Source organism: Podarcis pityusensis, assembly GCF_964106645.2.
Source record: "Podarcis pityusensis genome assembly, chromosome: 9".
Classification (NCBI taxonomy): domain Eukaryota; kingdom Metazoa; phylum Chordata; class Lepidosauria; order Squamata; family Lacertidae; genus Podarcis; species Podarcis pityusensis.
Window position 1 is genome coordinate 73,485,889 of NC_138034.1, and position 26,191 is coordinate 73,512,079.

Below are 26,191 nucleotides of genomic sequence, written 5' to 3' on the forward strand. Positions count from 1 at the left end.
AAAGATATATAATACAGTAGGTCTCTTAAACTCTATGGTTCCCACCATAGAGAGGGCCGAGCCCTTCCTTTCCCCCCCCCCAATTGCGCGCTGATTGGCGGCGGAGTCGGGAGAGCCCGCCCACCGCGCGGAGAGACGAGGCTCCTCCCCTTCCCCCTCCTTATAAGCCTCCGCCTCCCTGCGCCGTTCTGTGGTCGGGTGTTTTCCCCCCGCCCCCTAAGGTCACGTGGTGCGGGGAGGCCCGTCTCCGGAAGCGACGTCATCGCCAGGCGCAGGGTGGCGTGGGGCGTCGCTGCCGGGGGAGAAGGTGAGGCGGCGGGGCCGCGGGGGTTGCTATGGCGACGGGGGTGGGCGAGGGAGGCCGCCTGGAGGGTCAGGGCGGAGGGAGCCCCTCAGGCAGCGAAGCGAAGTGGCCGGCCAGGTGGACCCCCAAAATAATGGGGAGCCCCCCCCCAAAAGGCAGGGCCTGAGAGCAGCAGCAACAGCAGCGCTGCCCCCTCTTCCCATTCCCAGAGGAGTTTCGTCGACTCCAAAAGTGGAAACACAGCATAGCCTTCCTGGCTGCTGCCATTATTATTATTATTATTATACGATACGATAATCTTTACTGTCATTGTCCCATACAGAAAAACAAAACTGAAAAAAATCTACATCAGGCATTCAAAAACCAACAAGCCAGCTATCCCAGCCTGGTTAGCCCCCTAAAAACTCAGATACCCAATAATTAAATACAATATATTCCCACAGAGACTACCTTACACTGCCTTTAAAACCAAAATCGCATTATATAATATTATTATTACTATCACTATTTCTATTTTATTTGTTTGTTTGTTATTGCATTATAGTTATTAGCCACACCTTGTGCATGATGTGCAGTATTTTAAGCAAGCCAATGCATGTGTATATTAAAACCAGGTTTTTTATTTTAAAAAATGGACAACACAAAAAACAAACAAACGCAGCTCTGCTTTTAAATGTGTTTGTGGGAGGGGAAGTGGGGATTATTGGGGGTTTTTTGTTCTTGCTCTTGTTATGTGTTTTGTGGTGTGTGTGTTTTTAAAAAATGGGTTTTTATGTTGCGAACTGCCCTGAGAGTTAAGGGTAAAGGGCGGTATGCGAATTAATTAAAAGCAAGCTGACTAAAGTAAAAAATGCAAAAAGTGTTGGGGTTATGCGCTCCCTCAGTTTGTCCAGTCCTCTTCTAAAGCTATCCCAAGCTGGTGTCTATCAGCACATCTTTCACCTGTAAGCTTCATGTGATTTGTTGCTATTCCAAATGGGAACTGCAGGATTAACATGGATAACCTAATGATGATTGTGCCAACAAAACAAAACAAAAAACCAGCAGTAGGACCACACCCTAATGCTGGCACTTGCTTGAGGTACTTCTTAATTAAGACCATTCATCTATCTAGATCAGGGGTAGTCAACCTTTTTATACCTACCGGCCACTAATGCATCTTACTTGATGGTAAAATTTCCTTACCGCCCACCAGCGCTCGATGGAAGGAAGATTCAGCTTGTGCCGTAGAACCCCCTTCAGCCCACCTAGAATCCTTAAGTGCGTGGTAGGGACCAGGTTGACAACTCCTGATCTAGATGCTTTATATTAGGGATGCCGGTGGCGCTGTGGGTTGAACCACAGAGCCTAGTATTTGCTGATCAGAAGGTTGGCGGTTTGAATCCCCACGACAGAGTGAGCTCCAGTTGCTCGGTCCCTGCTCCTGCCAACCTAGTAGTTCAAACGCACGTTAAAGTGCAAGTAGATAAATAGGTACCGCTCCAGCGGGAAGGTAAACAGCATTTCCGTGCGCTGCTCTGGTTCGCCAGAAGCGGCTTAGTCATGCTGGCCACATGACCCGGAAGCTGTACGCCGGCTCCCTCGGCCAATAAGGCGAGATGCGCGCCACAACCCCAGAGTCGGCCATGACTGCACCTAATGGTCATGGGTCCCTTTACCTTTACTAACATTTTATATTGTAAGCTGCCTTGAGCAAGGTTTGAACTTTGGAAAGGAGGCATACAAATAAATTGTTGACTGATTGTTGACTGTTTGGTAGGTTAGGCTGAGAGGCAACAACCAGCTCCCAGGGTCACCCAGTGAGCTTTGTGGCCAAGTGGGGATTCCAGTGCTGTTCTCTTCCAGGTCCTTGTCCAACACTCACATATCTCTCTCTCATATGTGTGTTTGTGTGGTAACAACCTTTCCTTTCTGTTTGTTGATTCTAGTGTTCTCCCACTAGCCTGCCTCCTCCAGTGGTGCCCATCTCTGGCCGGTGCACCATGGCGCGTTACCACATCCGCGAGTACCGCCCCGAGGACTACGAGACGGCGCGTGACTTGTTTGCCACAGGGATGAGCGAATATGTGCCCACCCTGTGCGTGCACATGCTGAAGCAGCCCTGGCTAATCCTGCTTCTGGCCTGCACCTTCTGCTTGCTGCTGACCAGCTCCAAATCGCTCCTGCTGCCCATCCTGGCCGTCACCCTGCTCCTGGCCGTCGGCCGGCAACTCCTAGGCTACATCTGGTCCATGTACATCGACCACTGCTTGCAGGAGGACCTGCTGGACATCAAAGCTGCTTACCTAGGAGACAAGGGCTCCTGTTTCTGGGTGGCTGAGGCAGATGAGTGTGTGGTGGCCATTGTGGGTGCCAGGCCCTCTGAGGAACACCTGGGAGAGCTCATGTTGAAGCGCATGTCAGTTCGGAAGGACTATCGTGGCCTTGGTATTGCCAAGGCCCTCTGCAGGACAGTGATCTCCTTTGCCCGAGAGCATGGCTACCAGTCTGTGGTGCTGAACACCCTCATGGTGCAGCATGAGGCCCGCGCCATGTACGAGGGCGTCGGCTTCCGCATGTACCACCACTATGTCCTGCCCACCATCTACGGCAGGTTGGCCAACTGCACCGTTTCCAAGTATCGCTATGATATCCCCTCCGTGGACTGAGGAGGGAAACCGAGGAGTGGTCGGTGGTGTCTGCCTGGGTCTGGTCTTTCATCCCATTTGTCCCTTGGGCATTTGGTGCTGTTGATTACGTGGTGCCAAGAGAATTGGAAGTGGTTTGTTCTGGTGCTGAGCAAAGGGGTGTTTCCTTTCGGACTTTTCCAGTTTGCTGCAGAGGGCACTTGACAGCCAAGTTTCAAAGAATTCTAGTAATGAAGGAAACCGTAACTAGTAATATTTCCAGAAGGATCCTTTCCTTTTTGCTTCCAAGGTGCTTGTAAGAAAATGGGAGTCCTGGTTTGGAAGGGGTGTGTGGCTTTACAGGACTGAGTTTTCATTGCTGGAGAAAGTGGGCTTCTCTGGTGGCCTCATCTCAGCACTTCTGAACTTGCACAGAAGCCGCTCTTTGCCTTGTTCCTTGAGAGGACTGTTGCTGGCCCAAGTGGCAAGCGACCGGCCCAAGAGCCAGAGTGCCAGAAGAGACCATTGCTGCTGTCACAAGGGCCTTTGTTCTTTTCTTTTTTGCCTTCTGGGATGGGCTCAGGCCTCAGAGGCCCTTCCATCACATCACCTTGATGCAAAGATTTCTGTTTGTTTCCTCAGGGCATACAGCACATTGAGCTCTGCGTCCGACTAAATGTGCAGGAAATTCATTCTTCGTGCTCTCCAATGCAACCCAAATGCTGCTGTTTTCAGATGGAACATAACCTCTTAACTACATTCATTTGAACTAGCTTAATAACTCCAGCAGTTGTCTGGCAGAGATCTGTGTCTCTGGTGTGTCCTTTGAGATGTGATCCTACCTGAGGAGATAATGCTTTTCCTTCTTTGCGTTCCCTACATTATGGTCGCAAAATTATGACTACTGTTTCTATAAATCAAGGGCCAAGAATAAATCTCTCCGATACATTTGTACAGGGGAATGTTCTCGCAAGTTTTTCTGCCAAAACAATAATAGCAGTAATTTATCATTTATATGCTGCCCATCTGACTGGGTTGCCCCAGCCACTCTGGGTGGCTTCCAACAAAAAAAACAGTAAAAGCACAATACAGTGGTACCTTGGTTCTCAAACTTAATCCATTCCGTTCCAAAACCTCTCTAACAAGACTACTGATTCATAAAATGAAAACAATAAACAATGTACAGCAGTCACACAATCAGCAGCTGAACTGGGTTCCACAGAGAACAAAAACCGGGTTCCAGGCAAAAAGAAAAATGCAAAATAAATAGCAAAAACGCTAGGGTTAGGGTCAGGGTTACTGTAACACACAGAACGGAAGTGTGGCACTCAGATCAGAAGTGTAACACTCAAAACTGAGCACGTTTGGCTTCCAAAAAAGGCTTGCAAACCGGAACACTTACTACTGGGTTTGCAGTGTTTGGGTTCCAAGTTGTTTGAGTACCAAGGCATTTGAGAACCAAGGTAGCACTGTACAACATTACGCACTAAAAACTTCTCTGAACAGGGCTGCCTTCAGATGTCTTCTAAAAATCACATAGCTGTTTATCTGTTTCACATCTGCAGAGAGGGTGTTCCACACGGCAGGTGCAACTAATGACAAGGCCCTTTGCCTGGTTCCCTGCAACCTCATCTCTTGCAAAGAGGGAACCACCAGAAGGCCCTTGGAGCTGGATCTCAGTGTCCAGGCTGGACGATTGGGGTGGAGATGCTCTTTTAGGTATACATGGCCAAAGCCATTTAGGGCTTTAAAGGTCAGCATCAACACTTCAGTTTGTGCTCGGAAACACACTAGGAGCCAATGTAGTTCTTTTAGGACTGGTGTTATATAGTTCCTGCGGGTGCTCCCAGTCGCCAGTCTAGCTGCCACATTCTGGATTAGTTGTAGTCGCCTTCAAAGGTAGCCCCATGTAGAGCGCAGTGAATTCTCGAAAAAGCAAGACACTTCTGTTAGCCTTGTGGTTGCTCTAGAAAAAGAGCAAGAAACAAGAACTGTAGAGTTGGAGGGGACCCCAAGGGTCATCTAGACCAACCCCCTGCAGTGCAGGAATCTCAACTAAAGCATCCACTGCAGATGGCCAGCCAACCTCTGCTTAAAAACCAAGGAAGGAGAGGGAGTCCATTCTACTGTCAAGCAGCTCTTGCTGTTAGAATGTTCTTCCTTATGTTTAGTCGGAATCTCTTGGTTTCTTGAAGCCGTTGGTCCAAGTCTTACCCTCCAGAGCAGGAGAAAACAAGCTTGATCCCTCTACTATGTGGTCCCTTTATCTCAATACAGTCTACACTGACTGGCAGGGGTTCTTCATTATTTCAGAAAGGAGCCTTGCCTAGCCCTACCTAGAGATGACACCGGGACCTTTTGCATGAAATGCAGATGTTCCACCACTGAGCCAAGTGCCTTCCTGTCATAACTGTGTTTCAGGGCAAGGGGAAGGCTGTGTGTGTGTGTGTGTGTGTGTGTGTGTGTGTAAGAGAGAGAGAGAGAGAGATGTGCATCAATCGGACGCAAGTAAAATGGTCGCCACCTGTATTTTAAAGATCTAAGAGCCTATATTTCCACATTTTGCTGTATGTTTTGTGATTCTAAATCTCTGCCTCGCTTCTCTCACCAGCGAATACTTCCGCCAAACCTTGTTCTTGCCAGCCAGGAATTCTCCTTTCTATACACTTACATTTTGCACCAACAGAACTAACAGTGACAGGACTCCCACCTGCCACCAGGTGGAACAAGATGGAAGCCCTGAACAAAAGAGTCCCCAAACTTTTATTAGCTGCTAATCCCCATGTTACACCCCCCCCAAACTACATCACTAATACATCACGGTTACATCATGAAAGGGGAGGTCTGGTGGAAGTAATCTGAGCATCCTGGACCCTGCCCCATGGTTCCCCTTGCCCTCCACCAAACACCCATCAAGTGTAACAAAAGAGATATTTACATTTCCCTGTTTCCCAGCCAAGTTAATCACACCCTTTTGTCTTCATCTGGGTTTGTTATTTCTGGAATGGCTACCTGTCTGGCACTCAGGTATCAGGATGCCAGGGATTATCCCTCAGGCAGAGGGGCTGCTGAGTAGCTGAGCTCACAGGTCTATATGAATTTCTGAAGTTTTCCCTGTGAGCCAGTACATAGAGACATTGATCAGTGAATTTTTACATTTGGTATTGTGCAGCAAAGGCCCTTTGAGTAGATAGGAAGAAACTGTGATGAATTGTTTTGTGGGGACAAATCACAAAAGTGATTGTGCTGATTTTGTAGTGGGCTTCATGTGCATGATATCTGCTGGAGGGGCAAACACCCTCCCACCCCCAACCTATACATAAATTCCTGCAACAGTTGTAACACCTTGAGCTTGGCCAGGTAGCAAACAGACAGACCATCAGTGCAGACCTCTGTGAGCTTTGAGCAAACGAAGGCACCCAGATGGGCTTTTTCCTCCTTAAAAGCTTCAAGGGAGGGACTTCCACATCCTCTTGATGACGCGTCTGCTGTGATGTGTGCAGTGGGTGGGATCTGGCATCAGAGCACCCTGCAGGGGCTGATGTGCGGGGAAGGATCCCTGCTTGCCTGGAGGAGAAGGCTGGATCTCTGCTTTGAGCTTGCGTGCAGCCTGCTTTCTGGTTGGCTGCTCCCAGAGGAGGAGGAAGAGGAGGAGAATCGCTCACTGGCAGCTGCCCAGCTTGCAAAACCAAGCTGCAGGCAGGTTAAGGGAGAAGGGAGAAGGCGGATTGGAGGTCCTGCGATCAGGACTGCTCACACACCTGGCAGCAGGTAAGAGAGAGAGAGAGAGGTGTGCACTGGAGGTATCAGGGCTGAGAGTGTTCCACATAAGCAAAGACTGCTGGACCAGGCCAGCACATAGCTGTCAACCTTCCCTTTTTTGCGGGAAATTCCCTTATTCCAGCGCCATTTCCCGCCGCTTCCCGCTGCTATCCTGGATTGTTAGATATCCCGTAGACTGTCCCGTAGGGACAAGTGAGGCTACTGATCCCTTATTTTCGAGTGTAAAGGTAAAGGGACCCCTGACCATTAGGTCCAGTTGTGGCCGACTCTGGGGTTGCGGCGCTCATCTCGCTTTCCTGGCCGAGGGAGCCGGCGTACAGCTTCCGGGTCATGTGGCCAGCAGGACTAAGCCACTTCTGGCGAACCAGAGCAGCGCACGGAAACGCCGATTACCTTCCCGCCAGAGCGGTACCTATTTATCTACTTGCACTGGTGTGCTTTCAAACTGCTAGGTTGGCAGGAGCAGGGACCGAGGAATGGGAGCTCACCCCATCGCGGGGATTCGAACCGCTGACCTTCTGATCGGCAAATCCTAGGCTCTGTGGTTTAACCCACAGCGCCACTCGGGTCCCTCTATTTTCAAGGCTGCTGGTCCCTTATTTTTAAATCTGAAAGTTGACAGCTATGGGCCAGCATCCCACGTGGCCAACCAGATGCCCGTAGGAGGAGTAGGAAACCCTAAGGCGGCCTCAGGTTCAAATCCCGAGTCTCCTAATAAAAAGGCGAGATATAAATGCAATACAGTGACCAGAGACGCGCTTTGCATGCTTAGGGTCCCTTGTTTCATGCCTGTGGCATCCCAAGCGAGAGAAACTTGGCTGCAACACAGCCTGGCCTCCACTGCACAAAAGGGGTAAAGCTTCTGGAATTGCAAATGACCCAGCAATAAACCAACCACAAGAAGACTCAAAGCCGCCCAGCCTAATCCTGGCAAATGGGGGGGGGGGAGCGTAGGGAGCAAAGTCTTGTAGCTGCAATGGAATGCAAGAGTAATCTGACCTTGATGGGGATGAAGGGGGGGGGAAGGGTGTCCTCCCTACCCATCTTAGTTTCTTGTCTTGCATACCACCAACAGATTACTTTGGGTACCTCCCCCCCTGCCAGTAAATAAAGTTTAATATTTAACCAACTGCTCCTCTGGGTCTCCTTCTGGGCTGTGTCAAAAGGTTTCTTGTTGACCGCTCTCAAAGCACCGCCAGTTTGTTTCCATTTCAAATAATCACCATCATCTATTTTAAAATTAATAGTTTGCTTTTAGGGAGGGGGGTCAGGCTCCGACTGCTACCCCACCAAAAACTTTTTAGCGGTCCCCCCCTCACCAAAATGTATCCGTAAAAAATGAGTTTTGTGACACCACCCAAAATGTGTGTGTCCTCTCCCCCCCCCCTTTTTCTTTTAAGGGATTGAAAATACTGGAGGTGATTGGAAGGTCTTTAGCAAAGCAACTTTAAGAACTGGAGTTATTGCCCTACCCAGTTTTGCTCATCACTTGGGCTACTTTGACATGAACTTGCCCTCCACTCAAGAGTTTGCCATGGGTCTTGGTCGTCCCAAGCCCCCAAAAGTCTACCCACTCCCAGAATAGACTGTCCTATTGGTATCTGTCTGTTTTGGGTGATGATGGAGGAGTGTGCTGTTTTTAGATATCTGGCTTTAGAGCAGTGCTTCTCAATGTATTTGGGAATACTAAAACCCACCCCCAGTGGCCTCCCACCCGACCCTGTCAAAAGCATTATTCTGAATAGCGGCTTGCACAGCACACTAAGAGAATAACCCAATAAAGTTCAAAGTTGTCACAGCTAATTGCACCTGTGTTAGGGTTGTGATACATCCAGAATTTCCCGGACATACACAGAATACTGCAGTCGAAAGCAGTGTCTGGGCAGAAATCAGTTAAATGTCCGGGGAAATCTGGATGTATGGCAACCCATGTCTGCAGTGTCGTATTTGCTGCCAATTTTTTGAAGTTCATTTAAAACTTTGGGCAAAAAAAAAAAATAGCTCAACAACTCTTGTGTCCGGATTTTTTCACTCTTTGAAATATGGCAACCCTTCCTTTGTTCAAAATCCAATTGAAGCTCATTAGTTTAATTAGTTCAACAAAACTGGTGAACTTGATCCAGGGATGCCAGCTTTTCAAAGTCTGATAGTCATTTATGCCTCCATGATACATGACAAGATAAAAAAGATGTTTAAAATGAGTTTATCAAAACGGCCCAAAGCATTTCTGTTAGGGATTATAGAGGCAGAAATCCCACCCCCATCAAAATAAAAATGTTGAAGTTATTTATGTATGTAAGAATAGCAGCTAGGAATTTATACTTGCAGAAATGGAACAAAGAAGTTCCAACTAAAATGGATAAATAAGATATGTAGAACTGGCAAAATTTACAGCAAAATTAAGAGAATCTAATGATGAGTGTTTTATGGAAGAATTGGTTGCTTTTTCAGACTATTTTGAAGAATTATAATAGTACAATGAACTCGTGAGCAGGATTTGAGCTATGAGCAACAGAAGTAATTAGATTATAAAATTGTGGTTATGATTCGGTAGATCGAAAATAGGGTGCAGCCGAAGGGGAGAAACAACAGCTCTGGGAAAATGCGTGGGAAGTCGACAAAAATAAAAGATGAAATTATGTTATGACCGTTTGTGCTAAAAATGTTGAAACTTAATAAAATACAATTGGAAAAAGTAATTTATGCCTCCAACGTCCCCCTTGTCTCTTTCTGCCCCCCTAGGTGGTAATAATAATAATAACAATAATAATAATAATAATAATAATAATAATAATAATAATAATATTTATTTATACCCCGCCCTCCCCAGCCAAGACCAGGGCGGCTAACACCAGGTATAGAAACAATTGATTAAAATACAACTTAAAACAAGATTTAGTACAACATTAAAATGCAGCCTCATTTCAGTAGAAACTCAAATCAAACAAATTTTGGGGATGAAAACGTCAAATCTTCACCAAGGCCAACTATCCAGACTGGTCCTATGTGGGCCAGAAAAAAGCCAGGGAAGTCCCCAAATAGGAGTTCCATCACAGAAGGAGAAAGGAAAGAGGGGGAGGGGATCAAGTTGATTCCAATCCAAAAGCCAGGTGGAACAACTCTGTCTTACAGGCCCTACAGAAAGAAATCAGATCCTGCAGGGCCCTGGTCTCATGAGACAGAGCGTTCCACCAGGCCGGGGCCAGTGTTGAAAAGGCCCTGCCTCTGGTTGAGGCTAATCTGATTTCCTTAGGGCCCGGGACCTCTAGGGTGTTGCTATTTATGGACCGTAAGGTCCTCCTTGGGGCAGACCGGGAGAGGCAGTCCTGTAGGTATGAGGGTCCTAGGCCATGAAGGGCTTTAAAGGTCAAAACCAGCACCTTAAACCTGACCCTGTACTCCACCGGGAGCCAGTGCAGCTGGAAAAGCACTGGGTGAATATGCTCCCATGGCAGAGACCCCGTGAGGAGCCTTGCTGCAGCATTCTGCACCTGCTGGAGTTTCTGGGACAGCTTCAAGGGCAGCCCCGCGGAGAGTGAATTACAGTAGTCCCACTGCCCCCAAGAGGGACTGCCAATTTAGAGGCTCCCCCTATCCGCTTGAAAGGAGCAATTAGTCCCACCCCAGGAAATCTGACAAGCCATTTGTTCTGTTTTCCAGGGAGACGAGGAAGGCAAATTCAAGATGGGCGAGTACCACATTCGCAGGTATGAAGATCGGGACTACGAAGCCGCCCGCACGATATTCTCCCAGGGGATCAACGAACATGCTCCTGCAGGTTTCCGGCATGTTCTCTCTTCCCCCCAGACCCACCTGTTGCTCCTGGGCGTGCTCCTCGCAACCTACCTGGGCACCTCTTCCCTTCTCCTTTCCCTCGGTGCCATGGCTGCCCTGTTGGCCGTGGGCTGGATTTTCACAAAGCGCCTCTGGGCGGACTATGTGCACGAGGCCCTTGCCACGGACATGAAGGACATCCGCCAGACCTACCTGGTGCCCAAAGACTGCAGCTTCTGGGTGGCAGAGGCCGGAGGCGAAGTGGCGGGCATCGTCGCCGCCACCCACCCAGAAAACCCATCCCTGCGTGGCAGGGCACTGGAGCTGAAGCGCATGTCTGTGGCAAAGGCGCACCGGGGCCACGGGCTTGGCAAGGCTCTCACCAGGACGGTTCTCCTCTTCGCCCAGGAACACGGGTACAAGGAGGTGGTTCTGGGCACCTCCATGGCGCAGGTGGCGGCCCATCGGACGTACGAGGGCATGGGCTTCCGCAAAGTCAAAGAGATATGCCCCAATACCCTCTGTAAGCTGCTGCGGTTCTACATCTACATCTACCGCTACGAGATCGGAGGATCTCACTGACACCGGCAACCTGGGGACCAGAGGAAGGAAGGAAGAGATTGTGGCCTGTTTGCAGACAGGTGCCAGCTAGGGAGGAGGGAGAAAGAAAGTTGATCCGATGAGCCTTAAAAGTGAGCCTACCTAACGTGCACTGATTTGCCAGAGATGCACATACTAGCAACTGTTAGCGAAAATAACCGGGGATTTTTCTCAGCTGGAACTCACCAGAACTCAGCTCCAGCACATTTCAGGTGGATGTCATTTCCATTACAAAAGAACAAGAGTTCATGGTGAGTTCTGGCACCTCTTTTTCAAGAATAATAGCACTGAAGAAAACCGTACAGAAATGCCTTCCGATTTTGCTTTGCCAAAAATGTGTATATTAGGGAGAGGTTCACAACAGGATGTTAGTGAATTTTCAAGAGGATTTTCACAATAAATGAAGGAATGTGCAAACTGGAAATGCTGGGAACTGATGAGTGGGGAAATGAAATGAAATACTTTATTGTCACTTGTACAACTTGTATACAGTGAGATTACACGAGTACCTCCCACTCAGCTCTCTTAAGTCTTAATTCCCCTCGTTTACTAACGCACACCCACCAAACCCAAAAGTCAGTTGCCCTGTTGTTATCTTTTCCTTCAGCAGCCTAACAGCCCAGGATAGAAGCTGTTCTTTACCCTGTTGGTGCGACTAATCATGCTTCTATATCTTCTGCCTGAGGGCAGGAGATCAAGAAAGTGCCGGCCAGGGTGTGAATCATGGCTGAGAATTTTCCTCACTCTCCTGAGCAACGTTCTTCCACTATTTCATCCAGCGGATTCACGGGACAGCCCATAATATCTTGTGCTGTATTCACCACACTCTGTAGGCACTTCCTATCCGTTGATGTCAAACCAGCGTACCACACCGTGATGCAGTATGAAAGGACACTTTCTATTGTGGACCGGTAGAAGGAGATCATCAAATGTTGATTAACATCGTTCTTCCGCAATACTCTGAGGAGATGGAGCCTCTGTTGGGCTTTCTTAACCACCTGGGTTGTATTGATTTTCCAAGTAAGGTCTTCACTGAGATAAACTCCTAGGAATTTAAAGGAAGAGACACTCTCCACACAGCCCTCCCTGATGTACAGTGCGGCTAGTTCTCCTCTCTTCCTCCGAAAGTCCAACACCATCTCCTTTGTCTTGCTGATATTAAGGCGCAATTTGTTCCCTAGGCATCATGTAGATATTAGACTCAAACTGACATATTTCATGGACTGGTTGGACACACAGGAATAGTGGGAGGAACCAGCTGGAAAAACCCCAAGGGAAGAGGGCTCAGAGCCCAGGGATTGGCAATGGGAAGACCGTAAGTGGTCAGAGGGAGAAGATGGGGGAAGAGGTGGTGTCGGAAGCTGAGGAGGCAACAGGGCTTAGTGAGCGGGGAGACTCTGTGGCAGAGAGAAGACCAGACTCAGTGGCAGAAGCTGAAGCAGGCCAGGGGAGGAGGGAGGCCAAGAGACAGAGATGGGGCAGAGCCACAGGTGTCTCCCCCTCCTTCTGAGACCAGCTCCCCTCCCCACTGGTCTCCTAGGAGAGGTATGAAAAGGGTTGAGAAGTGGGCAATGTGGTTTGCTTGGAAAATACCCTGGAGAAGAAGAAACAGGCAGCCGTGGGGAGGTGGGGCCCATAGCTGTCAATGTTTTCTTTTTTTAAAAGGGAAATTCCCTTATTCCGAATAGGATTCCTCGCAAGAAAAGGAAAAAGTTGACAGCTATGGTGGGGCCCTTCAGTCTCAGCAATTGCTTCATGGGAGCAAGACTTCTTGGAGATGAGTTGCTGCGCTCATTAGGTCTGACACTCCTACGCAGATCCCGTTTTTGCTAATAAAGTATTAACTCCCAATTGCTCAGTTTGCTTTTTTCAGAGTCAAGGCTGGCGCTTATAGAAGCTGCTTGGCCTCACTTAACCGGAGCTGGATTCTCTTCTCAGCTAGCAGTTAAGTTAAAACCTCCTCAGAGATCCTTCTGTTCTTCTCTTCCCAGTTAAGCCACCCATTAGCCTGAGCTGCAGGCCTGCAGGAAGAGCAAAACGAAAGTTATCATCTTCATCACAGGTCATGAATTCCACAACCAAAGTGGGTTTTGCAAGACCTTGAGGTTGCTAAGAGACCTTAAGCCTGGAAGGAGAAACACCCCACCGGCTGTGCAATGGTCAGAATACCTTGCTCCCCTTCCTAATAATAATAATAATAAATTTTTATTTATACGCCGCCCTTCCCAGTTCAGAAAACTGGGCTCACGGCAGCTAACAACAAATTTAAAACACTTAATTGATGCAACAAAAACAGCATAAAATGTGAATAACAATAAATTCAGAATTCATAATCAATTTAGGAGGGAAATCCATCCAATAAACATTAGATGATCACCAGGGTTAGTCCTATTTGGGCCAGCGAGGAGACCAGGGGAGAATTAGCTGTGGGATCCCAGAGCGGGTAATCTTCATAAAAAGGGGAGGGGGAGGGAAGGAAGGGGAATAAAAGATCAGGCTGATTTCAAATTAAAGGCCAGGCAGAATAGCTCTGTCTTACAGGCTCTGTGGAAGGAAGTTAAATCCTAAAGGGCCCTGGTCTCATGGGACAGAGCATTCCACCAGGTCGGAGCCATCACTGAAAAGGCCCTGGCCCTGGTGGAGGATAGTCTGGCTTCCTTAGGGCCTGGGACCTCTAAACTATGGTTATTCATGGACCTTAAGGTCCTCTGCAGGGCATACCAGGAGAGGCGGTCCTGTAGATACGAGGGCCCCCTAAGCCACAAAGGGCTTGTAGAGTTGGAAGGGACCCTGAGGGTCATCTAGTCCAACCCCCTACAATGCAGGAATCTCGTTTGAACATGTTTCTTATAAATGCAATCTCATGTGGATACCAACTTGGATGCTTTACACCAGGGGTCAGCAACCTTTTTCAGCAGGAGGCCGGTCCACCGTCCCTCAGAGCATGTGGTGGGCCAGACTATATTGGGGGGTGGGGGGAATGAACAAATTCCTATGCCCCACAAATAACCCAGAGGTGCATTTTAAATAAAAGGGCACCTTCTACTCATGTAAAAACACACTGATTCCCAGACTGTCCGCAAGCCGGATTGAGAAGGCAATTGGGCCGCATCCTGCCCCCGGGCCTTAGGTTGCCTACCCCTGCTTTACACCAATGTGTATGTTCCAATTAAGGTGGGGTGTTGATGCTTACAGTATTTTTAACCTGGCTGGTAAGTTCCCACCCTCTCTAAACTCCCCACCTGCTTTCTGTTTTTCTCCTCTATTCTTTCTTCATATCGATTTTTAGAAAACTGAAATACGCAGGCCACAAATTCCTGGGAGTACTGCTTGCCCGTGAGTGTCTGGGGGCCTCCAGTGTAGGATTCTTGGAAGGAGATTTTGAACAGAGGGGGGGGGGAACCAGATGAGTTAAACCCAAATGCAGACCACCTGTCTGGCTCTCTGAACAATTTGATGGGGCAGCCTGGTCTGAGGCAGGACCCAGCCAGCGGCCCATTGTAAAGCTGGCATTTTGGGGTTGGCACACTTCCAAAAGCGGATACCTCATGCAGCCTGCTACAAGATCATTTTTAGCTGGCGACGCTGCCAGGGATTTTACCTGGGACCTTCTGGGAGTAAGCCAATGTTAAGGCGCAGGGGTCCTTCCCTGGCCATGCTCTGGAATGGACTCCCTTCTCCATAATGTCTGGTTTTCCTTGAATGGGGGGCAGTGCAGGGGGCCCCAGGCTTGAGCTACCGTGTGGAAAATAGCCTTCAGGTCCCACGCTGGCAATTCAACTCCATGCAGGGACTCCACTTCCTCCGGTGTGGCTCACAACGCCCACTAGCCTGGAGATTGGGTGGAAGATAGATGAAAGATGGGGGGCAAGAGGGCGGGTGCTTGTGTGAACAGGCGTGTCTATGCGCCACCCACTTTTTGCTCCACCCTTTCACTCTCCCCTAAGCAAATGCAATGGTGGGGACGCAGGAGAGGGCCTTCTCAGTGGTGGCTCCCAAACTTGAAAACTTTCTCCCTAAAGAAGCTAGACTGGCTCCCTCCATATTGTCCTTCCACTGGCAAGTGGAGACTTTCTTGTTCCAACAAGTTTTGGGGAACTGACTGGTCTTTTTAAATGAAAGGGCTATTAATAGGAGGGGGTTATCCGCACTTTTAAGAGATCTGTATTTTACATTGTTTTAATTCGACTATTTTTACAAACCCTAACAATCCCGCCCATTGTTTGAATAAGATGGCCTGTCCCTTAAAAAAAAAAATTCACCCTATAGTATATAAACCTGTGATTGGAAACACCCAGTATCAGTCTTTAACATCAGCGGTAACCTAGACCATGGGAATGTTTCAACTCTGTTCTTGAGTTTGTTTAAAATCTAAAACAGCTTATCTTGTATTCCTTTCTTTGAATTTGTGCGCAACACTAGAATTTTCAGAGCTGAGTCCTCAACTCCTTATTACTGTGCTTTGCTTCCTTTAAATTGGGCTTTGTCAAAAACTTGCCATTTAGGTTTTCAAACCTTTTTTGTAAATTCAGTATTAGAAACTGTACCTTTGAGTCCTTAATCCTTTATTACTGCGCTTGGCTTCACCTAGGTTGAGCTAGGATTATAATACTTCAGAAATTTTGGGAGTTTTACCCCCTTTTTTAAAATTTTGGTCATTTAAGGTTTATGATTTTTCTATTTCCTTCTGAGGAAACTGAATAGTTCAGTGAAACGAGGTTTGAACCCGGCATCCCATTAAGACTTTGTACAATTTTAGGTTTTTCTAATTTTTCCTTAAACTTTTTGCTTTTTATTATTTAGTTTATTTTCATAAGATAATATTTCTAGTCGATTACTCCTCATTTCAGGGATTTTCATGGTATTTCATTTGTTTTGTACAATTTCTCGGTTCCGTGACTGTCTTTTTTATATGTTCTTGGCTTTTTGCGGTTCATCTGTGTCGTTTCAATTTGTGCGAACCGTCTCGCAAAAAAGGTGAGATGCATTAAAAAAATGTAATAACAACCCCCACCCCAAAGGCACTTTAACTCTCGGCTTTTGAGTCCCTCTTCTCCCATGAACTTGTTTCACACCACTCTCAGTTCTCCATCTGTAAAATGGGGACATTTTCACTGCAAGGACAAGCAGCCCTCCTCTAAACAGAAAGACAAAAAGACGATTACCAACCACACTTTTATTATTTCCTTTCAGAGAGAAAAATGCTGCCTTCGTGAAACACCTTTTTCTCCTCCAAAACGTGTTCTTTTTAGGTAATGCATTTTGCTCCAACAGACCCCAGCTGGGTTAGGAGATAAGGATTCCCCATAGACCAGGGGTCTGCAGCCTTTAAGACAAAAAGAGCCACTTGGACCCGTTTCCGAAGAAAAAAAAACTGGGAGCCGCAAAACCATTGCGACATTTAAAACAAATATATCTCCGGAGCCGCGATCTGACAGCGGGCGGGAAGGTGACGTCGGGACGGTGCGTGACAAACGCACGCACCGCCCCCATGCGACGTCACAGCCAGTACAGCGCCCGCCACAGTGGGGAGTGTCGGGGCGCACAATGCGCCTCCTCCCCTCGCTAGTATCCGCCCCGGAGCCGCGGCAAAGGTGTAAAAGAGCCACATGCGGCTCCGGGGCCGCGGGTTGCAGACCCCTGCCATAGACAAACACACACTGCCTCACCTTGAGGCTTTTAAAAAACATTATACATTCAGACTGAAAAAGCTCTCTCCTTTGGAGTCATTTTGGGCAGCTTGCCTGACCCCCATGGGGAGGTCTCTGGAGCGAGTTCTTGCATAGTTTCAGTCTATCTTAGTGGGGCTTATGCAGGAGACCTGCCCACTAGACCATGCTCCCGAGACCCTAGTGCAAAAGACTAGTTTCTGTATAAAGTCATGTTCCCATGTAGAGGAAGAAGCGGAGTCAACTGTACTGGGAGGGGAAATGAAGATACTTCTAGTAACAGTCCTTCCTTTGTGGATCCACAAGCAGGGCTCACCTGGGCAGGTGTGTCGCAGGTTGGAAAATGCAAAGAGGTGGCACATTTTGCCCTCCCAAACACAGTGTCTGCCTACCCACCCACCCTATGGGTGAATGTGAAAATGGGCTTCCTGTGCTTGCTGAATGAAAACGCCCATAAACAGCCACATTCTCAAAGATGGATGGGAGCACAGCCGGACCTCAACTCCCTGGGGAAAGTCCAGAGGGCCTGAGAAGAACATGCAGAGGGCCACATTCAGTTCCCACTCCCCACTGCTTCAAAGGCAGTCTGTCCCACCTTGCACGGCAGGGAAATAGCAGGGGGCTTTGGGAAAGAAGAGTTTCCACCCAGATTCGCTACCGCCCTGGGCGGGACGGAATGAATTTAATGGCGAATATAAAAATCCTGGCTAAAACAACCCGGGCGGTTTGTACCGATATCAACAGATCACCTGCAGCTCATCCCACGACTAGGGGCAGATCCCCAACACACCTTTGAAGCACATGGCTGTACCCCCAAAGCATTCTGGGAACTGTAGTTAAGGGCCCTGTAGGTCTGTGAGCGGGGGAACTACAGTTCCCATGGGTCTTTTGGAGGGGGGAGCTTTAAAACGTGGGCAGAATGCACTTTGAATGCCTGGTGCGTGTCTGAGATTGGACTACCGAGCTTGCTATTCAGAGCCGCTTGCGAAGACACCCTTCTTCCACGGGACGGGCGGTCGAGGTGAAAAACTGGAAGCGTCCGGACTGGGTGGGGGGCAACCCCGGGTTCAGAAAGACGGTCTGACCCCCACTTGCGAGCATGTGACCAAAGGGTGTTCAATAGCAGGCTGGAGATCAAGCGACGAGTCCTTCCACTATGTGCACAGAAGCCCTTGACACCCACAGGCAACTCCCCCCCCCCAAAAAAACCCCATCCCCAGTCCTGACAAGTTGGGCTGCTGCCTGCAAGAGAAGAACATTCAAGGCTGTCGGAGCCCCTGCTAAGAGCGAGAGGGGCGTCTCCAGACGTATCTTGACCTTTGGGGGCGACGCCAAGAGTTTCTGCCGCGCCCCCGCCACGGCCTGGCGTAGGGGTGGGCTCCTTCGCGTTGCTCGTGGGGGCGGTACTGTATGAACTCGGGGCGCCGCCTTCGCCTGGAACGCCCGGCCGTTGTGGGAATAGGGAAGCCGTCGGGGTGGGTTTCTGGAGGAAAGCGAGAAAGGGGTCAGAGTGGGGAAGCAGAGCGGGCACAGGAAGTAAAAGCAGCAGGAAAACCCAGAATCAGCGGCACAACTGAGACATCATGTGTGAGCTTAGGATGAAGCCCTCTGGGGACTTACGAAATGTATGTACCACTTTCAGCAGCTGAACTGGTTACCACTCTCTGTTCTAGGCAGGGTGGATAAAAATCAATGGTTTTGTGTGTGTTTTAAAAAGGATTTTTTTGATTTAAATCGGATTTTTAAAAAAATAATAAAATGCTTTGTAGGGGAAATCTTTCTAAAGATAATTTTCTATTTAAGTTACAGTATAGTCCAAAGGCTATACATCAGGAAATAAGGATTTGTTTTAGGCTTTTCATGTGTGCTAAAACTCAGTCTAAGTTGCTTTATCTGCTGAAACCCCTCCTCTTATATTTATGGGATGCCAACTGTATTTTTATGGGACGCGGGTGGCGCTGTGGTGTAAACCACTGAGCCTAGGGCTTGCCAATCAGTAGGTCGGCGGTTCAAATCCCCGCGATGGGGTGAGCTCCCATTGTTTGGTCCCAGCTCCTGCCAACCTAGCAGTTTGAAAGCACGTCAAAGTGCAAGTAGATAAATAGGTACCACACTGGCGGGAAGGTAAACAGCGGGTGCTTGTGAGGGTGCGGGTAAATATGCTCTCACAGCCATCTCCTGCCACTTCTGTTTGCGCAGTGTTATTTACTCAGCTGAGTAGAGCGTGCTCCAGCTTCTGAAGGCTACTGAAGCTGTGGGTCGCTGTTTCATGCTGAGCCAAGGACTGGAGATCGCCCAGCTTACCAGCTGGTGGGCTGAAGCCAGCTGGGGGCTTGCAAATTGCCCCCGTTTCCTTGGATGCATCCCAACAGTGGGCTCCTAAACGTATCTCAGAGGGACAACGGTGGTTTGCAGGGACATACCTGGGAAAAAGGGACCATTCCAAATCCCACCCCTGTGGCTGAAGGAACCATTCCAATGGTCACTGAACTGGGGGTCAGGAGTGAGCTGTCCATCGTCGGGTGGATAGTCGTGACAGTCCAATCTGCCCCCTGGCCCGTCGTCGTACGGATTGCTGTGGTGTTCAAACGGCGGGTGGGTAGGAAGGAGCCGGCCATGGTGGGGCGAGGGGTCCTGGGGATTGTATTCGAATCCAGCCACAGGTCTGTTGCCATAGGGAGCACCATAGCTGTCAGGGGCTTCTCTGTCCACAAGGAGCTGCCTAATAGGAGCGTCACCAGCCGAGAAGAAGTCACGGAACAACTGGGGTGTGGAGGGCAGCTGAGGGGAAGCTGGCTGATGTGTTGCAGTCCCGTTCCAACCAATCCCTGCAAAGTGAGAGGCCATTATTCTGGGGAGGTGGGGAGGGGGAAATTACACCTGTTGTTCTTTGCAAGAAGCTCAACACCAACAGCAGGCTCTGTGGGATTGGGGCAGCCCCTCTCTTTTTGCCCTCCTTCTCTCTTAATCTCAAGGTCATGGGTTCTAAGCCCCACGTTGGGTAAAGGACTCCTGCGTTGCACGGGGTTGGTCTAGATGACCCAAGTGGTCCCTTCCAATGCTACAATTCTAGGATTCTAGAGCCATTATCCCAAGGGGCACAAAGGATGACTTCCTGGTCACCCACTCACACACAACCCCCCAAAAGCAACTCTCATGAGTCCCTGGTGGGGCAGCTGCATTTTTCCAAGAGAACTTCCAAATCCACACACACAATTTTGCATATTAACTACTCTGCTAGTGAGTAGTTAGTGAGTATACTCCTGTTAGTGAGTATACTCCTCGAAAGATTCCAAAAAAATTTGGTTTGTCCAAAAAAATTTGCACATCACTTTGGAAGACAGGCAAACTAATGCCAGTGTACCGGAAGAAGCAAAGATCACCAGCGTTGAAGCAATGATTCTTCAACATCAATTTCGTTGGACTGGTCATGTTGTGCGGATGCCTGATTATCATCTTCCAAAGCAACTACTCTATTCTGAACTAAAAAATGCAAAGCGTAATGCTGGTGGTCAACAAAAGAGGTTTAAACTGTCTCAAGGCAAATCTAGTATAAACCAGATTTGATTTTTGTGTGTTGTGTATTGTTATCTTTTGATATCTTTTGATATCTTTCGTGTTGTTGTGTGGAAAATACTAATTCACCAACAACTGGGAAACACTGGCCTGCGAGCGCTCCAGTTGGAGAACAGCCTTTACCAAAGGTGTCATGGGCTTTGAAGACACTCGAACTCAGGACGCAAGGGAGAAAGGTGCTAAGGGGAAGGCATGCTTGGCAAACCCTCACCGTGATCAACTCCCGCCCGGGAACGAATGTCCCCACTGTGGAAGGACATGTGGGTCCAGAATTGGCCTCCACAGTCACTTACAGACTCACTTTTTAAAAATCTTACTTTTTACAGTCTTACACGGCTACGAGCGATTGCGAAAGATCCACTGAGATCCAGCGCTGAGGGCCTTCTGGCGTTTCCCTCATTGCAAGAAGTAAGGTTACAGGGAACCAGGCAGAGGGCCTTCTCGGTAGTGGCACCCGCCCTGTGGAACGTCCTCCCACCAGATGTCAAAGAGAAGAACAACTATTTTACTTTTAAAAGTCATCTGAAGGCAGCCCTCTTTAGGGAAGTTTTTAATGTTTGATTCTGTACTGTTTTTAATATTCAGTTGGAAGCCGCCCAGAGTGGCTGGGGAAACCCAGCCAGATGGGCGGGGTATAAATAATAAATTATTATTATTATTATTATTATTATTATTATTATTATTATTATATAAGAAGAAGCAGCAAGTGAAGCCCCAAAACCCCCTTCTCAAAAACTCTTTTACAGCTATAGTCTTCCGGACCTTCTGCAATCTCTGCCTTCCATCCAGCTCTTCCCCTGTTCTTGAGCCACATGCTCACCTGTGCCGGACCTCCTCTTCTCAAGCTCGACTCCCCAGGAATCAGCAATGTAGGTCAGCAGGTATCTGGTAATAAAGCGGTGCGCCAAGAAGTTCCAGTGTACCCCGTCTTCAATGCGGAGATCGTCCACACGGCGGAAGAAGAAATGAAGGTCTAGGACGTCGAACCCGTAGCTGCGGGCGAGGATGGCGCCGTAGAAGTTGGCTTCAATCACGTCCACGGGAGTCGCTTTTTCTACATCCTGCATTTATTTATTTATTTTATTTCATAGCATGCGTACAATGCTTGATTGCGTAAAAAAATAATAATAATAACAAGTCCCAAACCGTCTACAAAAAAGATAAAATAAAATTCATCAATAGGAAAAATAACGCAAGACTTTCAAAAAGTTAAGACACGAAAGACTAAAAAAAAAAAAAAAAAAGGTTAAAATTCACATCAATTTTCTAAGCATCTGGGTAAGCAATAGGTGCCTGTCTATTGATATCAGGCAGGTGGCTGAAAAGAATATGGATATGTCATCGGCCTGGGATCAATATGATGCCTTATGAGGAACGGCTAAGGGAGCTGGGCATGTTTAGCCTGGAGAAGAGGAGGTTAAGGGGTGATATGATAGCCATGTTCAAATATATAAAAGGATGTCACATAGAGGAGGGAGAAAGGTTGTTTTCTGCTGCTCCAGAGAAGCGGACACGGAGCAATGGATCCAAACTACAAGAAAGAAGATTCCACCTAAACATTAGGAAGAACTTCCTGACAGTAAGAGCTGTTCGACAGTGGAATTTGCTGCCAAGGAGTGTGGTGGAGTCTCCTTCTTTGGAGGTCTTTAAGCAGAGGCTTGACAACCATATGTCAGGAGTGCTCTGATGGTGTTTCCTGCTTGGCAGGGGGTTGGACTCGATGGCCCTTGTGGTCTCTTCCAGCTCCATGATTCTATGATTCTATGAATAGGCAGGGAGTTCTAAAGTTCCACATTAAAAGATCGAGTTCTTACAAATGCGGAAGAACTACTAATGGTATACCCTTCAACATTTCTCCGATGAAAATAGGGACATCCCATAAATAACAACACTTTGGAGGTCCCGAGCCCCAAGGAGGTTAGATTGGCCTCAACCAGGGCCAGGGCCTTTTCAGCACTAGCCCCAACATGGTGGAACGCTCTTGTCACAAGAGACTAGGGCCCTGCAGGATTCAACATCTTTCCGCAGGGCCTACAAGATGGAGCTGTTCCGCTTGGCCTTTGGGAATGGACTCAACAACACCCCCCCCCCCCATTCATTTATTTATGGAACGCCTTATAAGGGATTTTGCATATACATTTTCCCTCGGTTCTTTTTGCTGGCCCATGTAGGACCAGCACGGATAGTTGGTCCCGGTGAATATTTGACGTTTTCTCCCCTTATGGCTTTGATCTATAGGCTACCACTAAAGCGAGTCTGTATTTTAAGCTGCATTTTACACTGTATTTTAACTTATATTTTAATCAACTGTTTGTTTTGTTTTGTTTTGTTTTTAATGTTTTTACTGTATTCATATTCGGTGTTAGCCGCCCTGAACCCGGTCTTGGCCAGGGAGGGTGGGGTAAAAAATTATTATTATTATTATTATTATTATTATTATTATTATTATTATTTATTTTAAGAAGGATCAAAAGGGGAACACCAGGAAATAATCTTAACTAAGAGATTCAAATGAATCTGCAAACTAGCTTCCAACTATAGTGAGGAGAATCTGCTCTGCTGCGTCACTTACTTGCATGAGTGAAAGAAGGATAATACTTATTAAATATATCCTTTCCTACAATCTTAAACCACAGAGCCTAGGACGTGCCGATCAGAAGGTCGGCGGTTCAAATCCCCGCAACGGGGTGAGCTCCCGTTGCTCGGTCCCTGCTCCTGACAACCTAGCAGTTCGAAAGCACGTCAAAGTGCAAGTAGATAAATAGGTACCGCTCCGGCGGGAAGGTAAACGGCGTTTCCGTGCGCTGCTCTGGTTCGCCAGAAGCGGCTTAGTCATGCTGGCCACATGACCCGGAAAAACTGTCCGTGGTCAAACGCCGGCTCCCTCGGCCAGTAAAGTGAGATGAGCGCCACAACCCCAGAGTCAGTCACAACTGGACCTAACGGTCAGGGGTCCTTTTACCTTTACCTTTATCATATCTCCGTCTCAGTCTCCTCTTCTCCAGGCTAAACATGCCCAACTCCTTCAACCATTCCTCATAAGGCTTAGTTTCCAGACCCTTGATCATCATGGTTGCCCTCCTCTGCAACATTCCAGCTTGTCAATATCCTGATGAGCACCGCAACCCCAGAGTCGTCCGCGACTGGACCTAACGGTCAGGGGTCCCTTTATCTTTACAATCTTTAACATTCCCACATGTTGGAGGGAGAGCAAGGGCATAGCTGTCAACGTTTCCCTTTTTTAAAGGGAAATTCCCTTATTCCGAATAGGATTCCTCGCAAGAAAAGGGAAAAGTTGACAGCTATGGGCTAGGGGACAGGTTGACACCCAACCCTGCCCCGCCTTGGGTGGGAGCTGGCCCCCCAGTCACCTCAGCTGAGCAGTAGTCTCCCTCCAGCTCTTTGTAGAGGGCTCCAGAAGGCTCTTTCCGTATGGGGAGGGCAGTGTTCCAGATGGCAAGGCAGGTTTGAGGAAGGACCTGATCCAGCCTCTCAAAGAGCTTTGCCAGGTTGAGCCTGTACTGCCTGATGGCCTTCGGCAGCCGAAGCTTCCTGGCCACCTTCTCTTGGTACCTGCATGGAAGAAGGGAGACCATCAGGATCTTGGTGGGAAGACACAAAAGGATAACAGCATTGGTCTTGGCCAAGAAAGCTGAAGGGTGCCAGGGTGGATTTGATTTAAAGAACACAAGAACACAAGAACACACACACACACCTGGTCTCATGTTCCCTTGATTTTCAAACCTGGACAGATGTGAGTATAAACAAAAGGGTATTTTCCCAATTCTCCATCCTCTAACATGGGATCATGTTTGGTAATCAACGAAATAAAAAGGCTGTTTTGGAGACCACCCATGGAGGAGTCTGCCCACCACATCTCTGCATGACTAACTGCTCCAGCAGTTATTTTTTAAGGAGAGGGAAGCACAGTTTTTCCGCTAAGTCCCTGCATAAAGCAGCAACAAAAGCATCCCAAATCTCAGCTGATGCAGAGACATATGAGGTTTCTGGTCAGGGGTCAGCAACGAAGGGCTGGATAACACAAGGCAGAGGCCGCAGGATCACAGCAAGGTCGGTCCATCTGGACAGAAAGAGCCCAGCACCCAGTTTCCAAGCGTAGGTCAGCCAGATATCTCAGAGAAGCCCACACACGGAAGCAGAGTGCCCTGGTGCCACAGGTAAGCCCCCCTTACCTGTTGAGGTCCCAGAGGCAGGAATTGAAGATGACCACGTCTGGTTTCGGCTCTCTTTGGAGGTCGTCCAAGATTTCCTCCACGTAGTCCGAATAAACGCGGGGAATGAAGTAGCATCGCACCAGGTGGTGATCCGAGCGGAACTCGCGCACCTCCTGGTATCTGTTCCCGCAGCCTAACCCACTATATTTCACCAGTTTATCGTTGGCAAAAGACGGCTCTCCCTGCAAGTAGAGATCAGGATCGTACACAAGGCCTCCTCTGCAAGCCCCTTGCAGCCAACCCATTACTGCGGGACCGCCTCTCCTGGTATGCCCCGCGGAGGACCTTAAGGTCTACAAAAAACAACATTTTGTAGGTCCCAGGTCGCAAGGTGGTTAGATTGGTCTCAACTAGGGCCAGGGCCTTTTCAGTACTGGCCCCGACTTGGTGGAACGCTCTGTCCCAAGAGACTAGGGCCCTGCGGGACTTGACATCTTTCCACAGGGCCTGCAAGACAGAGCTGTTCCACCAGGCCTTTGGTTTGGACTCAGTCTGACCCTTATGTTTCCCTCCCCTTATGGTTTTGATCTATCAGCTACTTTTAAAATGAGGCTGCACTTTAAATTGCATTTTAACCTGTATTTTAAATTGGGTCTCTCCCCCCCCATTATGTTTTTACTGTGATTTTATTGGTGTTAGCCGCCCTGAGCCCGGCTCTGGGCAGGGAGGGTGGGGTATAAATAAAATTTACTATTTACTTTACTACTACTCCTAGAAGTCTCAGTCCAGAGAACCACAGAATGAGGGGGTCTCAGCTGGTCATAAGCCACCTAACCCCCCTGTTTCCATCCTACTGCCAAAAAACTGTCCAACCAGTCGGACGCCCCCCTCTAAGTATAAGACAGGGACTGCTGTGACTGAATAAAAGGAGGAAAAGTTATTGATCAGGGAATATGGATCCAGTTCTGCCCTGAACTGGGGCAGCCAAGCACAAGTTTGCAGAATTATTGCTTGTGCAGCAGCTGTGTCCTTGAGACATCTAGGTTTGACAGTTGTGGTCCCTTCCAACTCTAAAATTCTAGGATTTTATGAAAATACTTTAAAGAGAAAACCACCTTTTTCTTCAGCTGATCAACAGAGAGCAGCTCGTCGGCCTGCAGGATGGAGATCAGGTCTTTGTATATCGATCGGTAAACTAGAATGGGAAGAAAACATGTCTTGTCGACTAAGGCTGCATACAAACATTTTATTCTAGAATCTATGGAGACCAAATACAAGTGTGTTTTTTTTTTATGTAGTCCGCACACAATCTAGAGCAGGGGTCAGCAAACATTTTCAGCAGGGGGCCGGTCAACTGTCCCTCAGACTTTGTGGGGGGCCGGACTATATTTTGAAAAAAGAATACGAACAAATTCCTATTCCTTGCAAATAACCCAGAGATGCATTTTAAATAAAAGCACACATTCTACTCATGTAAAAACACCAGGCAGGCCCCACAAATAACCCAGAGATGCATTTTAAATAAAAGCACACATTCTACTCATGGAAAAACACGCTGATTCCCGGACCGTCTGTGGGCCGGATTTAGAAGGCGATTGGGCCAGATCTGGCCCCCGGGCCTTAGTTTGCCTACCCATGATCTAGAGCTATTGCATATTTTCCCCCTCCAAGAAGTACTCGTTCCAAAAACGAAAGAGGGCTCGT

At 48.2% G+C, this 26,191-nt stretch overlaps 3 protein-coding genes across 8 annotated transcripts in view; 2 read left to right on the forward strand and 1 right to left on the reverse strand.

The window, feature by feature from the left end:
* Positions 1–207: 207 nt before the first annotated feature.
* Positions 208–3,866, forward strand: LOC308485395 (putative N-acetyltransferase camello). Its single transcript, XM_081021263.1, has 2 exons — positions 208–307; positions 2,233–3,866. Exon 2 carries the CDS (start codon positions 2,287–2,289, stop codon positions 2,950–2,952), a length of 666 nt encoding a protein of 221 aa, XP_080877389.1. The 5' UTR covers positions 208–307; positions 2,233–2,286; the 3' UTR covers positions 2,953–3,866.
* Positions 3,867–6,434: 2,568 nt separating this feature from the next.
* On the forward strand, positions 6,435–11,582 carry LOC308485391 (N-acetyltransferase family 8 member 3-like). Its single transcript, XM_081021257.1, has 2 exons — positions 6,435–6,681; positions 10,354–11,582. The coding sequence occupies exon 2, from the start codon at positions 10,378–10,380 to the stop codon at positions 11,047–11,049; it is 672 nt and encodes a 223-aa protein (XP_080877383.1). The 5' UTR covers positions 6,435–6,681; positions 10,354–10,377; the 3' UTR covers positions 11,050–11,582.
* A 4,646-nt stretch (positions 11,583–16,228) lies between these two features.
* Positions 16,229–26,191, reverse strand: part of LOC308485279 (PC-esterase domain-containing protein 1B-like) — a 37,736-nt gene continuing 27,773 nt past the window's right edge. For all 6 annotated transcript variants that reach the window (XM_081020931.1, XM_081020933.1, XM_081020930.1 and 3 more), the window contains exons 3-8: positions 25,603–25,682; positions 24,506–24,729; positions 23,684–23,885; positions 21,133–21,373; positions 19,160–19,564; positions 16,229–18,219 (exon numbers count right to left, since the gene is read on the reverse strand). In XM_081020931.1, the coding sequence (XP_080877057.1) occupies positions 18,017–18,219; positions 19,160–19,564; positions 21,133–21,373; positions 23,684–23,885; positions 24,506–24,729; positions 25,603–25,682 (1,355 nt within the window). In that variant the 3' untranslated portion in view covers positions 16,229–18,016. The remainder of the gene's footprint in view (positions 18,220–19,159; positions 19,565–21,132; positions 21,374–23,683; positions 23,886–24,505; positions 24,730–25,602; positions 25,683–26,191) is intronic.

Coding starts and splice junctions, on each gene's coding strand:
- LOC308485395 (XM_081021263.1), top strand. CDS start 2,287: ATGGCGCGTTACCACATCCGCGAGTACCGCCCCGAGGACTACGAGACG.
- LOC308485391 (XM_081021257.1), top strand. CDS start 10,378: ATGGGCGAGTACCACATTCGCAGGTATGAAGATCGGGACTACGAAGCC.